The following is a 22,255-nucleotide window of genomic DNA, read 5'->3' on the forward strand; positions in this document are numbered from 1 at the left end:
ATTTTCTTTTGTCAGTGGTATCCGTACAAGTGCAAATGTTCACTACCTGATCAAATGAAATGTGGTGATCTACATCAGACTACGTTTAAAGCACATTTGCACTCGATAGGAAAGCCTGGAATAATCATCTCTTTAATGAGTATCCTACAGTTACATTAAAACTCGGTATTAGGACTAATTTACAAAATATGCCTAAACATCGAAGCTCACATCATATTACACTGAACTGATGACTGCAAGCAATTGTTTGTGTACATCGCATGCAATACAGACCAATTCCAAGACCAACAGCAATATTTGCGAGACACTGAGGCTTGGTGATCTAAGAGAAGTCTGTAGAACAGTGGTTTCCAACCTGTGGTCTGGGGATCCCTGGGGGTCCATGAAGCCTCTTTAAGGGGACTGCAATTACTTAGAAAATTAAATATTATTAACAGATTATTAAAGTATATATAAATAAAGAAGCTAAATATACAATTGAAATTTTTAACATTGACTGTAAATTCTGTAGGAATTTGAAATTGGAGACTAAAAATAAAAATGTGCATCCTCAGAATGTTTTGTGGAGCAGTGCAAGTGCATCAAACTGAAAATAGCATGGATGATGAGTGGTCTCAATTGCATTTAGAAAAGCTCCAACATTTATAATTGGATTCTTTCATAAATCTTTATTTCGGCACATTAGAGCCATAAAAGATACATAGAAACAGCAATACACAGCACATTTGTAGATAGGAGAATAAGCAGATTTACATACATGTTGGATGGGGTTAGGAAATAAACACTGTAAAATTCATAATTTAGTTAAAAAGGCAATATTACAAAACATATTCATTATAAAATCAATTTTAACAGTTCCAATATAATGTCATCTAATAAATTTATAATTGTACAGCCATTCATAAATCGGAACACCCCATCGAATACAGAGTGCTCGAACACATTCCTAAACACTTATAGGGCCAGACCTGTTTTCTTACGTGCAAAGCTTACTGCCAATAGGAATCTACTGACGCCAAAGACAATCACTTGTCTGGTATCTGTTTTCAGGATCCTATATGCTTCATTATATGAGCGTACGCCTATGGCATTGCACAATGGCTTAATCCATCTTTTCCTGGACGTCACGTATGCTGCACAGAAAAAGAGGATATGATTATCATCTTCTTTAGTACAATTCTGGCACCACATGCATATCTCAGTAGATGTTATTCCCATGGACTTAGACCATCTTGCTTTACATTAGTTTTCAGCATTCCATACCTACATTTCAGATATAGGCTCTTGGCCAAAGGTGGACGGACCTCATCTAAGAAGTCCTCAAAGTATGGAATATCCTTACGTGCCAAAAAACTGCTTGTCATAGAACCACCAGCATGGTTATTTGGGAGATTGCCAATTATATAAGCCCAGGTTCTTCCCAAAAATGGGCCAGCCCAATTCTACAAAGCCATATTCGCACGTGTTTCAACCATGCATTAGAATTATGCAAATCCAATCTCATTATTTCAAGAAGACCATCTCTATAATCTTCGAGTTCTGGAGTACGCCAGAGTCTCACCCAGAAGGATAATGGCCTTAGGATTGCATAGTGGTCTGTGCGCTTCATGTTTAGGTCTAACATTAAGGGTAAAAGTGGGGTTCGTTTAGGAATTCTTAGAAGGCTTCTGTAAAAGTTGTTTTCACTTCTCAAAAAAAGATTCCCAGCTATTGGCCCCCATATTTCTGCGCCATATAGCGCTGCAGACTGGGCCTTGAACTTAAACACTTCTAATGCTGGGGATACTGCCTTACTCTGACTCGCCCCATGTTTCTTTAAAATCGGTAAAGTGTTCTGAGATAAAATCATTTTACTCTTCTCTGCTTGGGTTTTCCACGAATGCTTTGAATCTAAAGAAACACCCAGATAGGTAAGATTCGACACTAGTTCCAATTTTTGATCATTTATGAATAAATTCCCCCTAAATGTTTTGTGAGGGTTTATGGCCATACATTTAGTTTTCTTCGTATTGATCTCCAAGCCTTTTTTAGGTCTTGGAACTGCGAACAGATCGCGAAGCGATCTGTCGTTCCGAGACTCTATTGCGATCATTCTCGCTTTCAAGGAGTCAAGGGAGACAGGAGACAAGTGAGGTGCACGCGCAACCTTGGAACTGGGATCAGGTCGCGCGCGCTTCCTGTCTCCCATGGCTCCTTGGAAGCAGACTCACACGCACGCATACACACACATACAGACCCCCCTCGCAGCGCATACACACACTCGCACATACAGAACCCCCCCCCGGCGCATACACACACGCACGCACACACAGAGACCCCCCCTTCCTACCTCGTCTCGGCGTGTCTTCGCGCTCCCTTGTTTACTTCCTCGTTTGGGCATGCAACCTTCATAGGTCCGCCTTCCTGTCCATGGAGAATTGGGGTAAATTACGCGATGGACCGGGATTGTGTCCAATAGCAGTTTTAAGGCGGGGCTTATCCTTTCCTTGTTCATTTTCATTGAGTCCGAATACCATCAGTCTGCGAACTGTGGCCGCCCCCTCTGCTGCAGGTGGAGGTGGACGGTGTGGAGACAGAAAGTTTGTGTTTTGGGGGTTTCTGACTGACAGCGGAAGCTGCCCAATCGTAGGGGAAGAAGGTGGGAAGAAACTGTGACTGATAGGGCCAGTCACCACTTAGGAGCAGCAAGCGGCATTCTCTGCTCTGGGAAAGGCTACGCAACGACCGCCCTATCACTCCTGGCAACAGACCTGAGGCGTGACGTGTGCGCGTGCTGCTGAGGCGGCTGAGTGCAGGTGCCGGGCAGGGTTATAGGCGGGGCCAGAGGGACCGGCAGCGGTCCAAGGGCACAGGTAACGCGCTGTACTCCGGGTCGAGGGGGACCAATGAAGCGGCACTTCTGGGCTACCGGGGTGGGCGGCAGAAGAGAGGCTCAGGGTCAAAGGTGTCTTGGGAAGTGGCGAACGCTGTGGGTGCAGGGACCTGTGGAAGGGACCGAAGGGTATCCAGGGCGTAGATAGAAACCGGATAAGGAGTAGGTAGGCACTGACGAAAGAATAGGAAGGGAGGTGGCTGAAGGAAGGGCAAGTGTCGGTGTGTTTATGTATGGACTTAGGGCATCGACAAGAGATGCCGTATGCGTTTTTTATTTCGGTTCATTGGAGGGGTATATGAGTGTGAGGCACGGGTATGTAGGACTGAAGTGCAGTGTTGGTCGGTAGTTTAGTAACAGCTTAGGGTATGTGGGAGCTGCATACATATCTAAGGCCAGAAGTGACTGGTTATTCTGGGGCCGGGACATTGAGGGGAGCTCTGTGCTGCATTAGGGAGAAGCCCTGTAGTGGTCCCTAAAAACCCCTAGAGCCCAGGCTGACCAGTGGGGGACAGACCCCTATGAGCTCCTGGTACCTACATTGGTCGGTGGTAGCGGGTAATGTAACTTCCGTGAGTAAAGTTAGCACTGTTGAATAATAAACCATGTTCTGACATCTTTTTAGTGCCACTGGCATGCTGGTGCAAAATTATACGTACCATAATTCTACTAATACATCTTAGTTATCAGGAAGATCTTTATGAGCATAACGAGTACAGTTGTTAATAGTTTTAAGTGTTATTCGAAGCAAGTTGATTTTTGCTTGGATCGTTTCTCGAGTCATTGGCATTTTTCGTATCATCGTGTATGGTATTCTTGCTATTGGCAGTGTTAACTAAATCAAATTTATTCTTGCAAACATTATTTACAGAAAAACTTTGAAGACCGCCGAACAGAATAGAGCTACATACATTTGTGATCTATCAGTCATTAGCATGGAAGTGTCATCGTTGTAAACGTTTAATGCATCAGCTTTTGTATTTAGCATTTGGATTTTTACCCCATTGAATTCACGAAGTGATACGTAATTGGGCACAACTGAATTGATTTGAGGTGTTCTTACTTCTGCTGCAACATAGCAAGCGGACACCTTCAAGGAGAGAGATATTAATGAAATTGCAGCAGGAGTATTATTCCGAAGTGCTTACTGTGACAGAATTGTAATTACGCACACATCTTTTCAGGTTTTTGTAATGCTTAATTTTAATCTGGTTTATTTCCAGTGATGATGCCATGGTCTCTTTACTGCAACGGTTTTCAGCAGTGGGCCTTCACCAACACAGCAGTGTCAGAGAAAGCCATGTGTTTGCTCCTCAGGATCACCACACGTTTATTCTTGTTAAGATAGCTAAACGTATTGACCCCTTTCAGATCTTTCTATCTGTTTACTCCTTTTCAGATCATCATGTGTTGTTAGAACCTTCCTGATCTCTCCATGTGTTTAACCCTTTGAGATTGCTCCATGTACATATTCTATCGGCCAATATGGAACAATAACTGGGCTCTCCATCACTGTAAATGGACGCTTTATTCGGACAGGGAAGAAGTTGAACTTCTTTAACATTACATCAATTTGAAAAATCCCACTTCACTAATACATCGAACAAACTATCCCCATCACCCTTCAGTCCCCCCTCACATTAAACGGCCCTCAACGGCAACGTTCACCATTCAGCAACACCACCAACCGTCAGTACATGCTTCCACCAGGCACACACACCACCAGCCGTCAGTGCACACTTTAACCAGGTACACACACCACCAACCGTCAGTACACGCTTTCTCCAGGCACACACACCACCAGCCGGCAGTGCACACTTCCACCAGGCACACACACCACCAGCCATCAGTGCACACTTCCACCAGGCACACACACCACCAGCCATCAGTGCACACTTCCATCAGGCACACACACCACCAGCCGTCAGTGCACACTTCCACCAGGCACACACACCACCAGCCATCAGTGCACACATCAATTGTTAACGCATCCACAAATAACTATTGTAGCAATCGCAGTATGGCGCACTTTACTTTCAAACATATTCATCTAAAGCGCAGCATGCCACCACTGCTACAAAAATAAATACACATTTTTTTGGCCTACAATTTATAGACTTTTGGTGCAATTGGTGTTGCAACATTAAGCAATGCCGATAGCTCAAACTTAATTAACCCGAGACCTATTGCATTGTAAATGCTTGTTATTGCAGTAAAGTTGGAATGAGTTTAAAAGGGATTGCAGACCTTTTGGTGTTTGCGAAATAAGAATTGTGTCGTCTGCGAATAAGAGGGCGGGGACCCTTACTCCATTCAGTTTAGGGGAATCATTATTACAGTCCTCCAAGTGTGCTGGAATATCATTAACAAACAGGGAGAAAAGCGTGGGTGCCAACACACACCCTTGGCGGACACCACGCATTATCGGGATAGCTTTTGTCAATTCTCTGTTTGGTCCTCAACGCACTCTTGCATAGTTATGTTCATGTAACCTTATGATCTGTTGAAGTAAGCAGACTGGCAACCCCTGAGAATACAGGCAATCCCATAAAAGATCTCGCGAAACTAAATCAAATGCAGCCCTAAGGTCTACAAATGCAACATATATGTGCCCTTTCCTTAAATAAACGTACTTCCAACAGAGGCAACACAATCTAAAAACTTGATCAATAGTACTTATACTACTTCTAAAACCTGCTTGGAACTTAGTAACTATGGCATTCTCATCCATCCAAGAATTCATACGTATTAAAATATGCCTGGCAAATATCTTTTGTAAAATATCCATTAAACTGATCGGGCGATAGTTGGACGGATCATTCCTATCACCCTTTTTAAAAATTAAAACAATTTCTGCGCCCCTCCAACTATCAGGAAAATCTACACCCGCTACTAGAATATTAAAAAGGTGGTTAATATAAGGTGCCCAGACCTTTATCTCGTGTTTATATAAGTCGCCTGGGACTTTGTCTAGGCCTGGTGCCTTACCATTTTTAACCATATTAATAGCTAGCTCAGTTTCTCCTATAACAAACTCTAAAGTGCAAGTGCATGGAAAAAGCCAGGGCTGGTCATTTTCACTTGACCCCGTATATTCTGGGGCTTTATTCAAATGAGAGAAATGGTCTACCCAGGTCTGTTCGTCAATAATTAATTGAATTCAATTTGTTTTTTATTTATATTTGTTACAAATGAAATACAATGTGTAATTTGTGTATTTGAATTTTTTTCTGTATTTTTTGTGGTTCAAATCATAGCAAATGCTCGGGCTAGGGCCCTTATCAGTGGGTGGCCTTCGGACTGTCCCCAACTCCAATAATGATTGGTGTGGGAGGGGGGAATCCCTGGGTTCCAGTAATGATTAATTGAAGGTCCTCAGAAGTCAAAAGGTTGAGAACCACTGCTGTAGATTTTCTAATTCCATTTTGCAGCCCCATTCCAACCAATATTTTAACACCTTCAAAATAAACTCACACACATACTCAATATGACCAAACAAGTGTCCTCTGCAAAAAGGAAACATGTGTTACTCTTGATTTTGGCATGACCTGTTCCATATAAAAATAGTTTTTGCTCATTGGAAGAGAGGAAGCCAAGTTGAGCTTAGGGAAACTGGTAGAGCACCTTGACACACTTTCCTTACAATTACATCGGTCCCCAGCCCTGCAGCTGCTTGCACATGCAGACCTGGCTGTGCAATCTCTAGAGGTCAGCCGGTAAAGGTTGTGGTGACAAGCAGCAGTCACCCTAAATTTGTGAGGGTCATGTTGCTGACTTCAGTCTTTCCTTGAAGTTTAATTCTGGAGTGTGCCATGTTTGCATCCTCCTTTGCCTCTTGCTGCTCATCCATACCTGTGAGGACTCATTCAGAGAAGCATAAGATCATCCCTCGTAGTGGCCTACACTTCCAACACCAAATGTCTGTCTTGTGGTCTGATCCAAAATGTGAATGCCACTGCCAACAAGCAGTGGTTGAAAGGAGCTAACCAAAACACCCTCTCTATGTAAATTCTGTATTATTTTTTCTTCTTTACGTGAGGTAGTTCAGACAACTTATGCAGGCTTTCCCCCGATCTAAAAGAAGATCCGAGAAGAGATCCGGGTACATTCAACAGAAGTAGGAACGTACCACCAAATTATTGTGGAGGGAGAACATAAAGTAGGAACTTAAGTATGCAGTTGGGTCTCGTGGGATTGAGCTCAGGACTGAAGTGCCAGGCGTTACCCCCAGCTACCAGAAAAATAAAAAAATAAAGTTATTTGCAGTGGTTAATTTGTAAAAAAATAAGTGTCGGGGCTCTCGTCGGAGGCAGCTTGCACCAGCCCATTTCTCCTGTTAGCGCCGCCTAAAAAAGAAAAAGCTACTAACCAGGAATGTGTATGGGGGATGTGGCGTAAAGGCCAGAGCTGTCAATATAGGAGGTGGGGAACCAGGTACGAGTCTTGGCGTCGACTCAACATCCTGTGATTCTGGGCAAATCACTTAATCTGTATATGTCCTTAACTGGTGCTCATGAAAAGCGATGTGCTGGTGCTGAGCACCAGAAACCACCGCTCAAATTAAGCACTGGTTACTTGTAGAACTGCGCAGTTTAAATTGCTGTCAAAGCAATATCAATTTGAAAGACAGATCAAATTTAGTTTTGTAGTTTAATCTTTTAAAAAATGCATTCTAGAAGTAGTGAAAAGATGAGATTGTCAAAGACCTTCACAGATTTCCCATGCTATTTTCTCTAGATCATATAGGTGTAGCTCTATAAGTGAGAAAGTCATTGCAAAAGTGGGTAAATGCCCACGAAGTGATGATGATATGGTTGCTGTTCTAATTGCATTACATTTCCCTGACTACCCTTAACTCTCTTCTAGTAACATTCTCTAGGTGTCACCTACAAGTGCAAAGAAATCTGCATCCGTTTCTGCTCCTTTACACTTTTCAGTGACCTATAGACATGCAGCACTGTGATAGTCCACTCTTTGAGAATCACAAGGTTGGAATGTAGTAAGTAAATGTTTGTAGTACATCACAAATCTTTTCTCTGATAGATCTAACTGAATCAGGCAATACGTTGAATGCAACTTATCACAGCTTGTCATATATGAGCCAAATGCTTTAGCTTGTTGTTTCAAGTGTAAAAAGCCAAAGAAAATAACAATTTTCCGGTCTCGTCGGGATACAGGATTTTTCTCATGGTGTTTTGTGGTGACTTGTGTCAATAAATAAACCTACTTCTGTTAAGGGGTTGTATTTTCCTAATAATAGTAAAACTGAGTCCTGCTGACAAACTATAATCATTTGCATTGTTGTTCTAAATTTACACTTTATAAAAACATCTCCCTTCATGATGGTGTTCTGTTTGTTTTCTTTGCAGAAATGGAATGTGAGCCAAACGAAAATTCGGATCATATCAACAGTTATATTCATTTTATTTGGCTGTGTACTGTTTGTTGCCATTCCTTCAGTCATTTTCAAGAACATAGAAGGCTGGAATACATTAGATGCAATTTATTTTGTGGTCATTACTCTAACCACCATTGGATTTGGGGATTATGTTGCAGGTAAGAGCTCATCTCCAATGCATGTACATGTGCTGTCATTACGAAGGGAGGCGTTAGCGCATTGGCAAAGCATACAAGGCCTCCCCCTCTTTCTTACCACATTAGATCCACACTAAAATCTAGAGATTCTTATTTATGGACCATGATACTGTTGAGTCTGTTATTTCTCCACAGATGGTTCCACTAGCATCGGCGGTCCTTGCAGGTAAGCGTTGTGGGGCGGTGGGGCGGGCGGGTACGGAATGGCGAGAAGTCAACAGATGATGGAATAGCGAAATTGTAATAAAAAATTAATTCCTATTTCATCATCTGTCAACATCCCCCCTCCCCGCTCCACCCCGCTCACCTTCACGGACCGCTGCTGTCAACTAGTTATTGGATGGGTAGAGTTAGGATTATATAGTTTCCTTGTGAATAATTGAATTTTTACCATGGACTCATTGTAGGAAAGCACAGGGCATGCAGTGTTTCTCATTTCCAGTTTCCAAATAATCCTGCTTTGGCTGGACACGAGAGTGTTTGCTGTAAAACCTCCAGCTTTGAGGGTTTCCCCGGACACACTTAGCCAAGGAAAAAATGCAAAAACATCTGCGCACAGACACGTATTGCTGCAGCTATTTACCGACTGAAAGATAACATTTCATTCTGGTGTTATAATGCCCTACTCTTGGTATAATTCCAGGTAATCTACTTGCGCAGGTCTGTTAACTAAATCTTCTTTTTGCTCCCACATTCCAATACATGAATGTGTGCAGGTATCAATAACTCTATTCAAAGAGTTGCATTTTAGGCATTGATTTTTTTTTCCATTTTTCATTTGAATAAAAGAGATATAGCTTGTGATCCTAACAATTTTTTTTTGCCCAATCATTAAAATATCTTAAGTACATTTAGTACGTGTTATTTTACTTTACTTTGTTCTACATCGATCAGTGCTATTTGCAGCAGGAAAAATCATTGTTCACAGTTTTGTATTTAAATAAATGTTTAAGGTGTCTTGGGGGTCAGGTATACCATGTCTCAAAAGCGTTAGTTGCAAAAACTGAGCTACATAGTTCCCAATTGTGCTGTTCTGCTAAGATTGTGTCTGTTGTTTGCACAAACTGTGAAATAAATGCATTACTGGCATCTAGATCTGTTTTTATGCATTATTTCTATTTCAGTGATCTCCTTTACAGATGTTCTACTTAGCGTGCCCTCTTCTACGACCAGCTCAAAGCAGTGGTATATTGGAGCAAAAAACTAGTGTGAACGCAGTTTGAGTGGAAAATCACATGTTTGCTCCCCCATCAGGGCCTATATGACCTTATAGTGTTTTTCATCAGCTCATCATATATTCCTTAATTGCTAACAGTCTCCTTATGACTTCCCTAGAAAAATTGGGTGAAAAAAACCACTTTGCCACAGTATTGGTGCCTTGTTTATCCCAGAATCTGAGTTTTGCGCCAAGCAGGGGCAGCTTTTCCATGGGGGCGTTTAGGGCATTGCCCCTCCAGCCATGGAGGAGGGAAGAGGAGGAGACTGACCGATGTGTGTGTTGTTCTCCCAATGCCTGCTCTGCAGGTAGTAGAGTAGCAGAGCAGGACACAGGAACACATTAGGCATGTGTGTTGGGTGACTCGCATATTGCACCATCATGCATGCCCAATGTGTCTCAGAGAGGTAGCTTTGTTGGCTGGCAGGCTCTAAGAAAAACACCAGAAGCACCAGCTAAGGATGAGTATTAGGCTCGCCCCAAGCTATGACCTGTGCTGACTGGGTGATCCTTCTAGAACCCTCCTCCTCCACGTGTTGTCTAATCTCTGAGATGTTTAGCCAATGAGAGGAGCAGGTGCTCTACTGGCAGCAGAGCCCTTTCTGTCTCACTGTTTCTTTGCCGGAGACCTAATTTCCTCGTACCACATGTATCCCCTGACCTAGCGAGAGGGAGAGAGAGAGAGACTGTAACAACAGCTTCCAACCTTCTGATACTACTAAGTATTGTTGGCATTGTCATTTTAAATTTGTTGCGGAAACCCACCAATGCACACAGATTACTGACTCTCTTTCCATGACTTAACACGTCACTACTTATAATTTAGCTAGTCTCAATTGTCAATCTCTTCCTAAACATTAATTTGACTCCAGTAATAATCACAACTTAGATGCCTCTTGCAGAGACGCGGCTTACGATTGGCTCTGCACCTGATGTACTAGTCGCCCTTCCTGCTGGGTTTTGCATTGCTAAACAAGATTGCGCTGTGGTGTGGCACTTATCTGTAAACCCACTTTTACATGTCTGATTGCCTGACAGTGAAGCCATCATTTTTTCCTTGGGTCTTGTAATTTTTCTCTATCTGGCTCCTTTATTTACTGTTCCCTGGGACTGGTCACAGAGTTTCTGTTCAGCTTTGGCAAATGCTATTTCTCTGTTTACCTTGAAATATGCTAATTTAAACATATTGGACAATCTTAATTTGCATTTGGATGATCCTCAGTGCCCCTTAGGACAAGATCTGTCACATCAAGTCGGGCTCTCCACTGGAACAAGTACTCTCTTGTTTATTTATTTATTTATTTATTTGCGGGTTTATAAAGCGCTTGAATAAACTCCCAAAGGAGTATCTCCGCGCTCAGAGACAACAGAAGCAAGAGCCAGGACAATAATAATAGTACAAGACCAAAACTCACATTTAACTGATATTTGACTACCTTATAACCTAACTAATTAGACCTGAAACATAAAAGTTTTCAGTTGTTTTCTGAAAGCAAAATGATCAGAACACTGTCTTAGTTGGAGAGGAAGACTGTTCCACAAAATAGGGCCCACCACTGACAAAGCCTTGCCGCCCAGTCTGGTCCTGCTAATCTTGGGTACCCTTAGCAGCAGCTGATCACTTGACCTAATGGTCTGTATGGGAACATATGGAACAAATTTATTTGCCAGATAGAAAGGTCCTAGGTCATGTAGTCCTTTATGTACTATACAGCATGTCTTGAATTTCACTCTTTGGCGGACAGATAACCAATGAAGTTTTTCCAACAGAGGTTTGGAAGGAGACCTAGGGGGAGCATTGAGGACCAGCCTGGCTGCGGTGTTCTGTATCACCTGCAGTCGGTCCAACACCTCTTCATTGGCAGACACCAGGAGACCATTACAGTAATCGAGTCGGCTGATCACTAGAGCCTGAACCAAAGTCCTTCTAATGGAATCCGGAAGGAGCGGGAATATCTTACGGAGGAGTCCTATCACATGAAAACAGGACCCCACCGTATTGTTTCCATGTTGTTTCATTGTCAACTCCGGCTCCAAGCGCACCCCAAGGTTCTTGATTACTTGTTTTGGTTCGGGAACTGGCCCCAGATCTAATGGCCACCAATCAGGGGACCATAGTATCTTGGCCTCACCGAAAAGCATCACCTCAGTCTTACCAACATTGCATTGAAGAAAGTTGGAGGACATCCACTGGGATACTGCTTTCATCCCCTCGGAGAAAGATTGTTTAACCTCCGGGGTCAAAGATTTAAATGGAAAAAGCAGCTGGGTATCGTCAGCATGAGACACTGGACAGAAACCAAAAGCTCTCGTTATATCTGCCAAGAGGGCCACATAGGTGTTAAAAAGAGTAGGGCTCAAACATGAGCCCTGTGGCACCCCCTTGGTGATCTTAACCTCATCCGACCGAAATTCACCCATGGTGACACATTGGGTGCGGTCGAAGAGAAAGCTCTTTATCCAGTCCAGCGCCTTGCCACCCAGTCCATTCACAGTCAGTCATTCGATCAAGATCTTATGAGAAATAGTATTGAACGCTGCCGATAAATCCAGTAGCACCAGGATAACAGAAATACCCCTGTCCTGGTACATACGGAGATCATCAGTTATCGACAGCAGGGCCGTTTCTGTACTATATTTCGGCCTGAAACCAGACTGTGAAGGATCAAGGCTTCCAGATTGTTCCAGGAAGTTAGACAGATGCTTATTAATATGCTTTTCGATGATTTTACCCAAAAAAGGCAGCAGGGAGATGGGTCTAAGATTGGACAGATTGGTCCATGGAACGGCGATGTTCTTCCGAATAGGTCTAACTAGAGCCTTTTTGCACTCTCGTGGGACACGTCCCGTATTTAGTGAGAGGTTCACCAGGCTCTGAATTTCCGGACCAAGCACTCTCCCCACCACTCCCATTGATCTCGCTGGTAATAGATCTGAAGGGCTCCCACTTTTGATGTTATCGATCAATATCTCTACCTCTAAGAGGGTGATATTCGGAAATTTAAGGAATATGTCAGGATTGGCACCTACTGCTTGTACCGGCGTGTGAATGCCATGATTATTTATAGGTGGAATAGATGCCTCAATTTTTTCATAGATAACGTCAATCTTATCAGTGAAAAAACCTGAGATGTCGTCACATAGTTGTTGGGACGACATGTCCGCACTTTCACACGCCACCGGTTTTAGAAAGGTGTTTACAATTTGATATAGCACTTTAGGAGTATTACCTGCCGCCTTCAATTGTGAGGTAACATAGCTCTTACGTGCAGCTCGGATGGCTTTATGGTAGGTGCCTATTGCCATCTGGTAGTTAGTTTTATCCACCTCCAGGTGCGACTTTCTCCAGACTTTCTCATATTTCCTGGCGGTCCGCTTAAGCCACCGCAACTCTTCAGAAAACCAGAATTCCTGTTTTTTCGCAGTACGGCTTTTAAATATTTTAAGTGGGGCAATCTGTTCTACCGCAGTGTGAATGGCAAGTTCGTATTTAAGTAGGGCAGAATCGATGTCCTGCTATACTTGGCAGACGTACCAATTTTAAAAACCATCATTTCAAAAGCAGAGTTGCAACATTGATCTACAATAGAAACAGCAATGCTGCTTTTATGCACGATCGCTATGCCCCCTCCTGCTTTCTTAGGTCGATCCAATCTAATGATTTTATACCCTTCCGGGATCCCAAGAGTAATGACAGGGATAGAGTGGGGTTTGAGCCATGTCTCTGTGAGAAAACACAGGTCAGGTTCATGTGTAGAAATAAGGTCCCAAACCTCGATGTAGTGTTTGGGTAGAGACCTTATATTACATAACAGATTCTTCCCACCCTGAATGGTTTCAGTGACCATATGTGTAGTGTTATATTGAATTTGGTCAGTAATCCGAGGGGTTAAATCACATACAGCCTGAAAATGACATTGCCTGCACGAGAACAGCCCTTCGGGAGGGGTATGTTCTTCTAAGCTAGCTCAGTCATTCTCTCAGCCATCACCAACCTGCTAAATATGTCTTTAATTACAGCCATGAAAGCATGCCATGGTCTTCCCTCCTTTAAAGATACCCTCACTGGACTCCTTCAAACTTGAATATTATAGGCCGATCATCCTTCTTACAGTTTTTGCCAACAAGCGCGAAAAGCATATTAAAATGCAGCTATGAGCATATCTAAAATACAAACACCAAAATAGTGGGGCATTCCTTTAACCCCACTTCAGTGGCGACAGCCTCATTTTCAACAATGCATCTGCTTCCTTTATTTCATCTGAAACTTTTTCACTCCATATCTTAATCCTTATGTAATGCGCTGCACGATCTCTTTGCTTTTAGTTATCTTTCTCAAACTCCTCCTCATGCAAGGCAAATGCGAATTTCCCAGGTTTCTCATGTAATGGCGGGCCATCCGAACCTCTCAACCAAAAACACGTACTAAAGCATGGTTCCTTTCAAGCAGTTTGTTTATTTATCCAATGAATTTCGGACCCATCTGGTCCTTCGTCAGGGATCATACTGTAAATAACAATGAAACATATATTAGCAACCAACTTTTAAAACCATGGACTCCAATTCATTTTAAACTCTATCGTTTTTGTACTGCACATAATCCAAAAGTGCCATTCTAATATGTCCTTAGTGTAACATTTTAAATACCCTGTTACCATCTAATTCACCACCTTGTCATTTCTCCCTTCGTGTGTTCAATTATTTATTCTAAGCTTCTTCACTCTCCCTTCGGGTCACCACGGTTTACTCTCTGCTCTTCTTCCGTAATTATTCCCCAGCCCCCTCTTCCTCCCACAGTCTTCCCTTCACCTTTCAACCAAATCTTCTGTTTCCCCACAATCTACCGTCTCATCTCTAGGTCACTCCTTCTCTTTAACCTCCCTCTTTCTTATCTCTCAGCTTTTCGCGTTCAGCATACCTGCTTGACTGCAAACATCCTCCTCTCTTTTTTGAAAATAGAAGCGCTCCTTTCTTCGTTACTCCCCCTTTTCTTAATACAAAAACTCCCGCCATCATGACTGTGACCCGTCCATTCATTATACCCACTAATTTACACCTGATTGGATGAACGCTCTAAGGAAAAACTACATCTCCCATAATCCCCTATATTAACATAATAAAACACCGGAATATATTTTGCCACTACTCCAGCGTGACCAGGCCTCTGCAGCACATACTGTCTCATTAAGACATTAATAAATAAATTGTCCACAGTGAATAGGTCATATGTCCAACATTAAGTAATTATTTCACATCTCCAACTGACTATTTTTCAAAACAGACTTGCTAGGTGAACCAAGATTTTCCGCCTCGCATGAAGTGTGCGATGTGTCCTCTTTGTTTCTTTTAGAAAGTACAATTTTTTTGCTGGGTGCTAACCCCTGGGGGCTAAATTCGACAATTTCACATAAGAAACGGGTTGCACACCGTTTTTCAACCATATTTTACTTGTCCTTTTAAACCCAATTTTTTCCGAGTGGCGTGCTCACTGTTTTTCGTGCCAAGCCCACACTGCACGTGTTAAACATAAACACCAAAATAGTGGGGCATTCCTTTAACCCCACCTCAGTGGCGACAGCCTCATTTTCAACAATGCATCTGCTTCCTTTATTTCATCTAAAACTTTTTCGCTCCATATCTTAATCCTTATGTAATGCGCTGCACGATCACTTTGCTTTTAGTTATCTTTCTCAAACTCCTCCTCATGCAAGGCAAATGCGAATTTCCCAGGTTTCTCATGTAATGGCGGGCCATCCAAACCTCTCAACCAAAAACACGTACTAAAGCATGGTTCCTTTCAAGCAGTTTGTTTATTTATCCAATGCATTTCGGACCCATTTGGTCCTTCGTCAGGGAACATGCTGTAAATAACAATGAAACATATATTAGCAACCAACTTTTAAAACCATGTACTCCAATTCCTTTTAAACGCTATCGTTTTTGTATTGCACATAATCCATAAGTGCCATTCTAATATGTCCTTAGTGTAACATTTTAAATACCCTGTTACCATCTAATTCACCACCTTGTCATTTCTCCCTTCGTGTGTTCAATTATTTATTCTAAGCTTCTTCACTCTCCCTTCGGGTCACCACGGTTTACTCTCTGCTCTTCTTCCGTAATTATTCTCCAGCCCCCTCTTCCTCCCACAGTCTTCCCTTCACCTTTCAACCAAATCTTCTGTTTCCCCACAATCTACCGTCTCATCTCTAGGTCACTCCTTCTCTTTATCTAAAATCCAACCATCTATTACATCCTTCTCAATCAGGTTTCCATCCCTGCCACAGCAATGAGTCCGCTCACCTTGTGGCCACTGACACACTCAAGGCTTCATTGGACCTGAGTGCTGCTTTTGACATTATATCATTCCACAAACCTCGGTAGACTCAAGGAATGCACCATCACAGGCATTGCCCTGTAGTGATTTTATTCCTTTCTAGCTGAAATGACATTTCAAGTTACCTCTAAAACCTTTACTTCAACAGTGCGGCCTATCCACTGTGGTATTCCCCAGAGGTCATCTTTGAGCCCGATGTTCTTTAATAACTAAGTTCAACTCCTCACTGACATCACACATACTTTTCGCCTTTCATCTTCTTGTATGTTGATGATACACAGTTTATCATCAACTTATCACCTGCCGCAGACAAAGGAACTTTGCAGCTTAACACCTGCCTTCAAGCAGTCGCCAAATGCATGGACAGCAACTGTTAAAACTGAATGGCAATAAGACGAAAATCTTAATGGTAGGCTACCAACGTAACCTATTGTGATCCTAATGGTGGCCAGGGGAGTTCACCCCTGTGCCGGTTACTCCTGAGGTGGTAGAAAGTCTCTTTTTTTGGATTGACAACCAGCTCAAATTTGTGTTCCTGATCAATGCTGTGCCTGCCTGATGTTTTGGTCATAGAGGCTCCTTTGGATGATTCCCATAGCTACTCAAAGAACATAGTTTAGGCTTTTGTCATCTTTTGCCTAGACTATGGTAATGTGCTTTATTAGGGATCAACAAGGCCCTGTTCCACAGTATTCATGTGATTCAGAATCACATTCTTGGTTACCTGCCTAGGGCAGAGCCCATATCTCTGGCATTCTTTGGACCCCTTAATTGGTTCCCAACTGTTAGGTGTATTCAATTAAAGGCACTCTGCTTCACCTACAGAGACATGTCCAATTCTGGCCATACTTACCTCTGACACTTAATTTGTCATTAATGTCATACCAGACAGCTTCATCACTCATGTTTTCTGCTGCCCCGGACCCCTAGATACAGCAGGACCAGAGCAGGTGGGTGTTTTTTCAATATTAGGCTGCCAAGCTGCCGAAATCCCTTCCTTTGCAACTGTGGAGCTGCCCTAACGAGGGACATTTCTGTAGGCTTCTCAAAACTTGTCTTACCTAACTGCTCTCCTCACTTGAGATGTCCTGTCTAGCTCTGCTTAGGGCTTGGAAACTCTTTTTTGGTAGTGATATACTTTAAACAAATTTAAAGATTAAAGTTAAAAAAAAGGCTTTCCTGAGTAGTCCAGAGGTTCAACCACTAAATAATTGCACAAGATTCAGTTATCTCCTTTATTTATTTATTTTTAAATCTTTTTATTTGCATTTTATAGTTTTCTTGTGAAATACAATGTGTGAATTCACAATTATCAGTGCCAACATATGGCAGATTACATTTCCATTATTTCGACTTGTGCATTTCTTATTTGATACTTTATAACTAACAGATAACGAAAGAATGTCGGTAACATAGTTCACATATTTGGGTTCTAACAGTAAATTACTGGTTTGGGCTCGCTCTATATGTGTAGCCCATGTAATGATGTGCTTACTTTACTTGGATATTTGCAATGCAATTCTGATTCTGTTTACTATTCAACTACTCAACACAATAAAACAACTTATTTGCCATTTAAGCATCTACTACTGTGTTTAACCCTCTCCCATCCCTTTTTGGCTTTTCTCCTCATGTCTCAAAGTCATGAGTTATTTTTGCTTATGCGTCAGTCCTCTCCATGTTTTTCTCAAAGTAGGTTTGTGGCAACCCTAGGCTAGATGCCTGCTTTGATACTGTCTGTTTGCAACCACTGATTATCTCTTCTTCAGTCTCTGTCATGTGATGCTATCCCATCCTGCATTGGCCCCGTATTTTGTAATGTCACCAATATAGTGTCCCAGTACTGTATTATGGGGTCTTTGTGCGGAGCTACGCTATTAGCCTCGGTCCACACCAGGAGATACTACTTCCAGCACTCTGGTAAGGGAGGATGTTTATTCTTCCATCTCCGGGTGATCTGTCTTTTAGCTGCTATTAGGCCTAGATCTATAAATCTGGTTGTGACTTTGTGCTTTTTTTTTTACCTGGGGAACACACCTAGTATGCACTCCACCCATGTTTGGAGTCGTGGGCCGCCCGTGCACTCTGACAAGCAGGTCTCGACCTCTTGCCAATATCTGTGTAATAGAGGACAGGACCACAACATATGAAGAAGGTCAGCTCAGACCTGATCACAATGGGGGCAAGCTGCCGTTGTTAGTTGAAAGTATCTGCTTATTTTGTCTGGTGATAAATAGGTTCTATGAATGATAACAAAAACTGAAGGATGCAGAATTTTGCATTCCGCTGAATTTGTGTAGCGTTTGCCAGTATCGTGCCCCACGCCTTTTCCTCCCAGGGCCTACCTCCGTTTACCTCCCAGTTGGTGCGCAGTGTCTCTAGAGGTCTTAATGTGTGAGTTAGTACTGCTTCCATTAGCCTATGCACTGCAAGGTAGCCCTTTCCCATAACATGCAGGTATTGTGTTACTAAATGGGATTGGGGCTCAATGCTCATGTCCCCCCAGGTCGTTGTCAGAGCAGATATCATACAGTTGCATAATGTAGATTGGCCCTATGGCATGTCTGTGTCTTGAGCTAACTTGTCAAATGATAATACTGTTTCATCTTCGTATATGTCCCCCAGCGTCTGTACCCCAGCAGCATGCTTGGGTTCTAGCACACTGCTTGAGGTACCCACTCCACTCAGGGTACCAAGAAGGAGTAGCACGGGTGCATAGGGGGTCCTTTGCCGGATGAGATACAGGCTACATCTGTAGCAGTGGGGAGCCAGGGCTAGTGAGGTCAGCGTCGGGGTAGGTAGGGGTCTTGGCGATGGGATGAGACAAGTGGCAGATCCTGGTTAACAACCAGGGTGGTTGTACAGTGGCCATGTCAGCTAATTGCAGTCCTGACAGCCATTTTGTCTCCTGTTGTACTTGCACAGCTAAGTAGTATAGTTCCATATTGGGAACTGCCAGGCCCCCTTTTTCATTGGCGCATATAGCTTCCATAGAGCTACTCTTGTTCCAAATGAAGTCTCTATGGAATTGTTCCAATTCACAGAAAGTTTTAGCCTGAACGTATAAGGGCGGATTTGTGAAGTAAAACAAGAGTCTTGGCAGTATCACCATTTTGGACATGGTTATTCTGCCCATGAAGTTTATCGGCAGCGTATTCCAAAATTTTATTTGGGAGCAGATGGATGATATGGCTCTGGTGAGATTGCCATCGAGGATGTCTCTTGCAGAGTGATATATGTGTATACCTAAGTACCAGAAGGATGAGGGATGCCACTTAATAGACACACCATTGACCGTAAGCCCTGGGTCCTCCACTTCATGTTTAAAAGGATAGAGGCATGAATTATTCCAATTCACCTTCAGGCCAGACAACCCAGCGAATCACTGCAAAATCTCCACTATGGTGTCCGTCACATTGTCAATGCCCCTTATATATAGTAGTAGGTCATCTGCTTATAAGGACACCATGTGTAGACCATCACCTAGGCAAATGCCCCAGTCATTACCCCTCCTGCATAAATGTGCCGCAAGTGGTTCCATAGCCAATGAAAATAGTAAAGGAAAAATGGGGGACCCCTGTCTAGTTCCACTGCCTATTGGAAAGCTCCCTGATATTTGTCATCCTGTGCGGATCCGGATGAGAGGCTACATGTATAGCAGCCTCACAAGGTTCGAAAAGTTACTCCGAAACCGTATTGGCGGAGGACCGAGAATAGATAGGGCCATTGGAGAGAGCTAAAGACCTCCTCAGGGTCTAGGACCAAGCAGTCCAAGCTGGGCCAAACATGTGTTGCATATTCTTGGAGCCAGAAGAATCTCCATATATTATGGTCCAGATGCACCAATGACTGTACCAGCAGTGCCAGCCTAGCCGAGATTACCCTAGCCAAAAATATATGATCGGTGTTGAGAAGTCCCAACTGTCTGTATGAACCCAGTTGCGATGGACCCCTGTCTGGTTTAGGAAGAGATATTAGTAATGCCTCTTGTTGTGATGCCATAAGTGTGGAGGCTGACAGTGCTGCGTCGTATACTGTTTTTAGCTGAGGCACAAGCTGTGTAGCATATGCTTTGTAAAATTAGAGCGGCAGGCCATCCAGGCCAGGGTACGTTCCTGTACCAGGAGCATGTATACTTGCTAGGATTTCTTTGGGGATGACCGGTGCATCCAACTCTAATCGTTGATTGGGGGTGAGCAATTTCTGCAAGGACTTGTTGGATCTCCTTAGGCGATGCAGTGGTAGTGGATTTATGAACTCTGCGTAATGTCTTGTAAATTCAGAGTGTATTTCTTTTTGTGTGTTTAGTAGTGTGTTATCTGAAGCTCAGATCGCTGTTATGGGCGTCTGGGCATCCTCTTGTCTGATAAGCCATGCAATTAGGCGTCCTGCCCTGTCTGCAGCACTGTGAATGCCTGCTAAGTGTGACTTATGATTGAGGCATCTCAATCTCTCCAGCAACTTGTGATGCTCTGTTCTTTTCTATTTGAGGTGTGGTCTCAATAGGGGGTCTTCTATCACTTGAGATTCTAGGTGGAGTAGCCCATCTTCCACCTTCCTGTTGTCTGTTTCTATTACTTTACTCAAACCTATTTGTGTTTTTAGGTAGTGGCCCCCTATTACCACTTTGAAGGCGTCCCACTCTGTTAGGAATGAGGAGGCAGTGTTTGTGTTGTCATTAAAGTAATTAATGGTTTCTGTGTTGAGAGCTTCGCGAAATGGTTTATCTTCTAGTGTCTCAGGTTGTAAGCACCACCTGGGGAGGGCTGCATGGGCAGTGTCCCATGACACTTGCAGGAATTATGGGTTATGATCTGAAAGGGTCCTGCCCAAGTATTCAGTCTTGTTCACTACCGTTAGGATCTCTTTCGTGCAGAGCAGCCTGCCCAACTTAACATGTAGCCTATTGGAGCTCGAGTAGTAGGAGTATAACCTGTCCGTATGATTTCTTTGTCTCCAGACGTCTATGAACTGCCAGGTTGCCATCCAGGCATTTAATGCCCTCATGGCTATTTTTATGGGTGTGTTAGCGAGGTGGGGAAAAGGAACAGTCAAGAGTTACATCCAACACACAATTGAAGTCATCACCCAACAACCAGGGTATTCCACACCAGTTAGAACGTCTGCCAGTCAATGTATCTAAGTATGATGTCTGGTCTTTGTTGGGTGACTAATAGTATTTGTCTGCCATCCAGATGGCCCTTAACAAGAATATACCACCCTTCTGTGTCTATCACTGATTCCTCAGTTTGAAAGGGGGTGCCTGGTCTGATCCAGATCAGTGCTTCCCAAGCGAAGGCTGAGTATCTGGTAGCATGGAACTGCCCTCGCCATCTCCTCTGCAGGTTTGCTATTTCAGGAGTTGTGAGGTGTGTTTCCTGTAGAAGGACTATTTGGGCCTAGTGGCTTTTAAGGTATGAGTATATTGAGTATCTACGGGAAGGTGTGTAGAATCCCCGGACATTCCATGTGCATACGTTAATGACTGTCATAGAAGTGGTGGAGTAGGTTCTGGTAGCTGTCACGTCTTGGGAGCTAGTCTGTCACATTTAAGCGGAACCATGTAGAAAGAGAGTGGGGGTGTATTATTGCTGGGTTCTTGTGGGTTCGTAATCTGGCTGATGTGCCATAACAAATGAAACAAATGTGAACTAACATATTAAATACCGAAGGGCGAGGTTGCAACCTGCATCCATCCAAACTTTCATCCAAAACATTGTGCCAACTTTGGCTAATAGGGTCGGGCAATGCGTTTTCCGGGTGCTGACTAGATGAATATATGGATCCACCCGGTGGTTATGTCATTCGTGGAAACCAGTGCTGCTACTGTGTGTGCCTGGGTTTGTGACTTGTGTTTAGCATCATGTGACCCAAAGGCAGATGCCCCCTAGCTCAGTTTGGCAAATTATGATGGGATGGGATAATTCTTGAGTAAAATTTTTCAGCTTTCAGTTTTTTTCAAGCTAGATGTTCTCACAGGATTAGTTACCCAAAGTGCTTGCTACATACAGTCAACAGTAAAATAGGTTAAGAACTATCCGGGTCAATCTTGGGGTCTTTTTTTGTATTGGCAGAATCTCCTATCTGTATCAAGATTCAGAATCAAATTTAAGGAAATAAATCCCCTAGACTATCCAAGAAAGAAGAGCTACTCCCAAAGATTTAAAGGAGTAAATGAAATTGCACAATTAATACTGTCTCGTCTGTCTATTTAGGCAAATCGTCTCTGAAAAAT

The 22,255-nt window shown here is 43.0% G+C and overlaps 1 protein-coding gene across 2 annotated transcripts in view; it reads left to right on the forward strand.

Moving 5' to 3' along the window:
• The window catches only part of KCNK2 (potassium two pore domain channel subfamily K member 2), a 528,695-nt gene that overhangs the window by 373,927 nt on the left and 132,513 nt on the right, over positions 1-22,255 (forward strand). For both annotated transcript variants that reach the window (XM_078649782.1, XM_078649781.1), the window contains exon 5: positions 8,242-8,428. In XM_078649782.1, coding sequence (XP_078505908.1) covers positions 8,242-8,428 — 187 coding nt within the window. The remainder of the gene's footprint in view (positions 1-8,241; positions 8,429-22,255) is intronic.

This window comes from Lissotriton helveticus, chromosome 6 (assembly GCF_964261635.1).
Source record: "Lissotriton helveticus chromosome 6, aLisHel1.1, whole genome shotgun sequence".
Taxonomy (NCBI): Eukaryota; Metazoa; Chordata; class Amphibia; order Caudata; family Salamandridae; genus Lissotriton; species Lissotriton helveticus.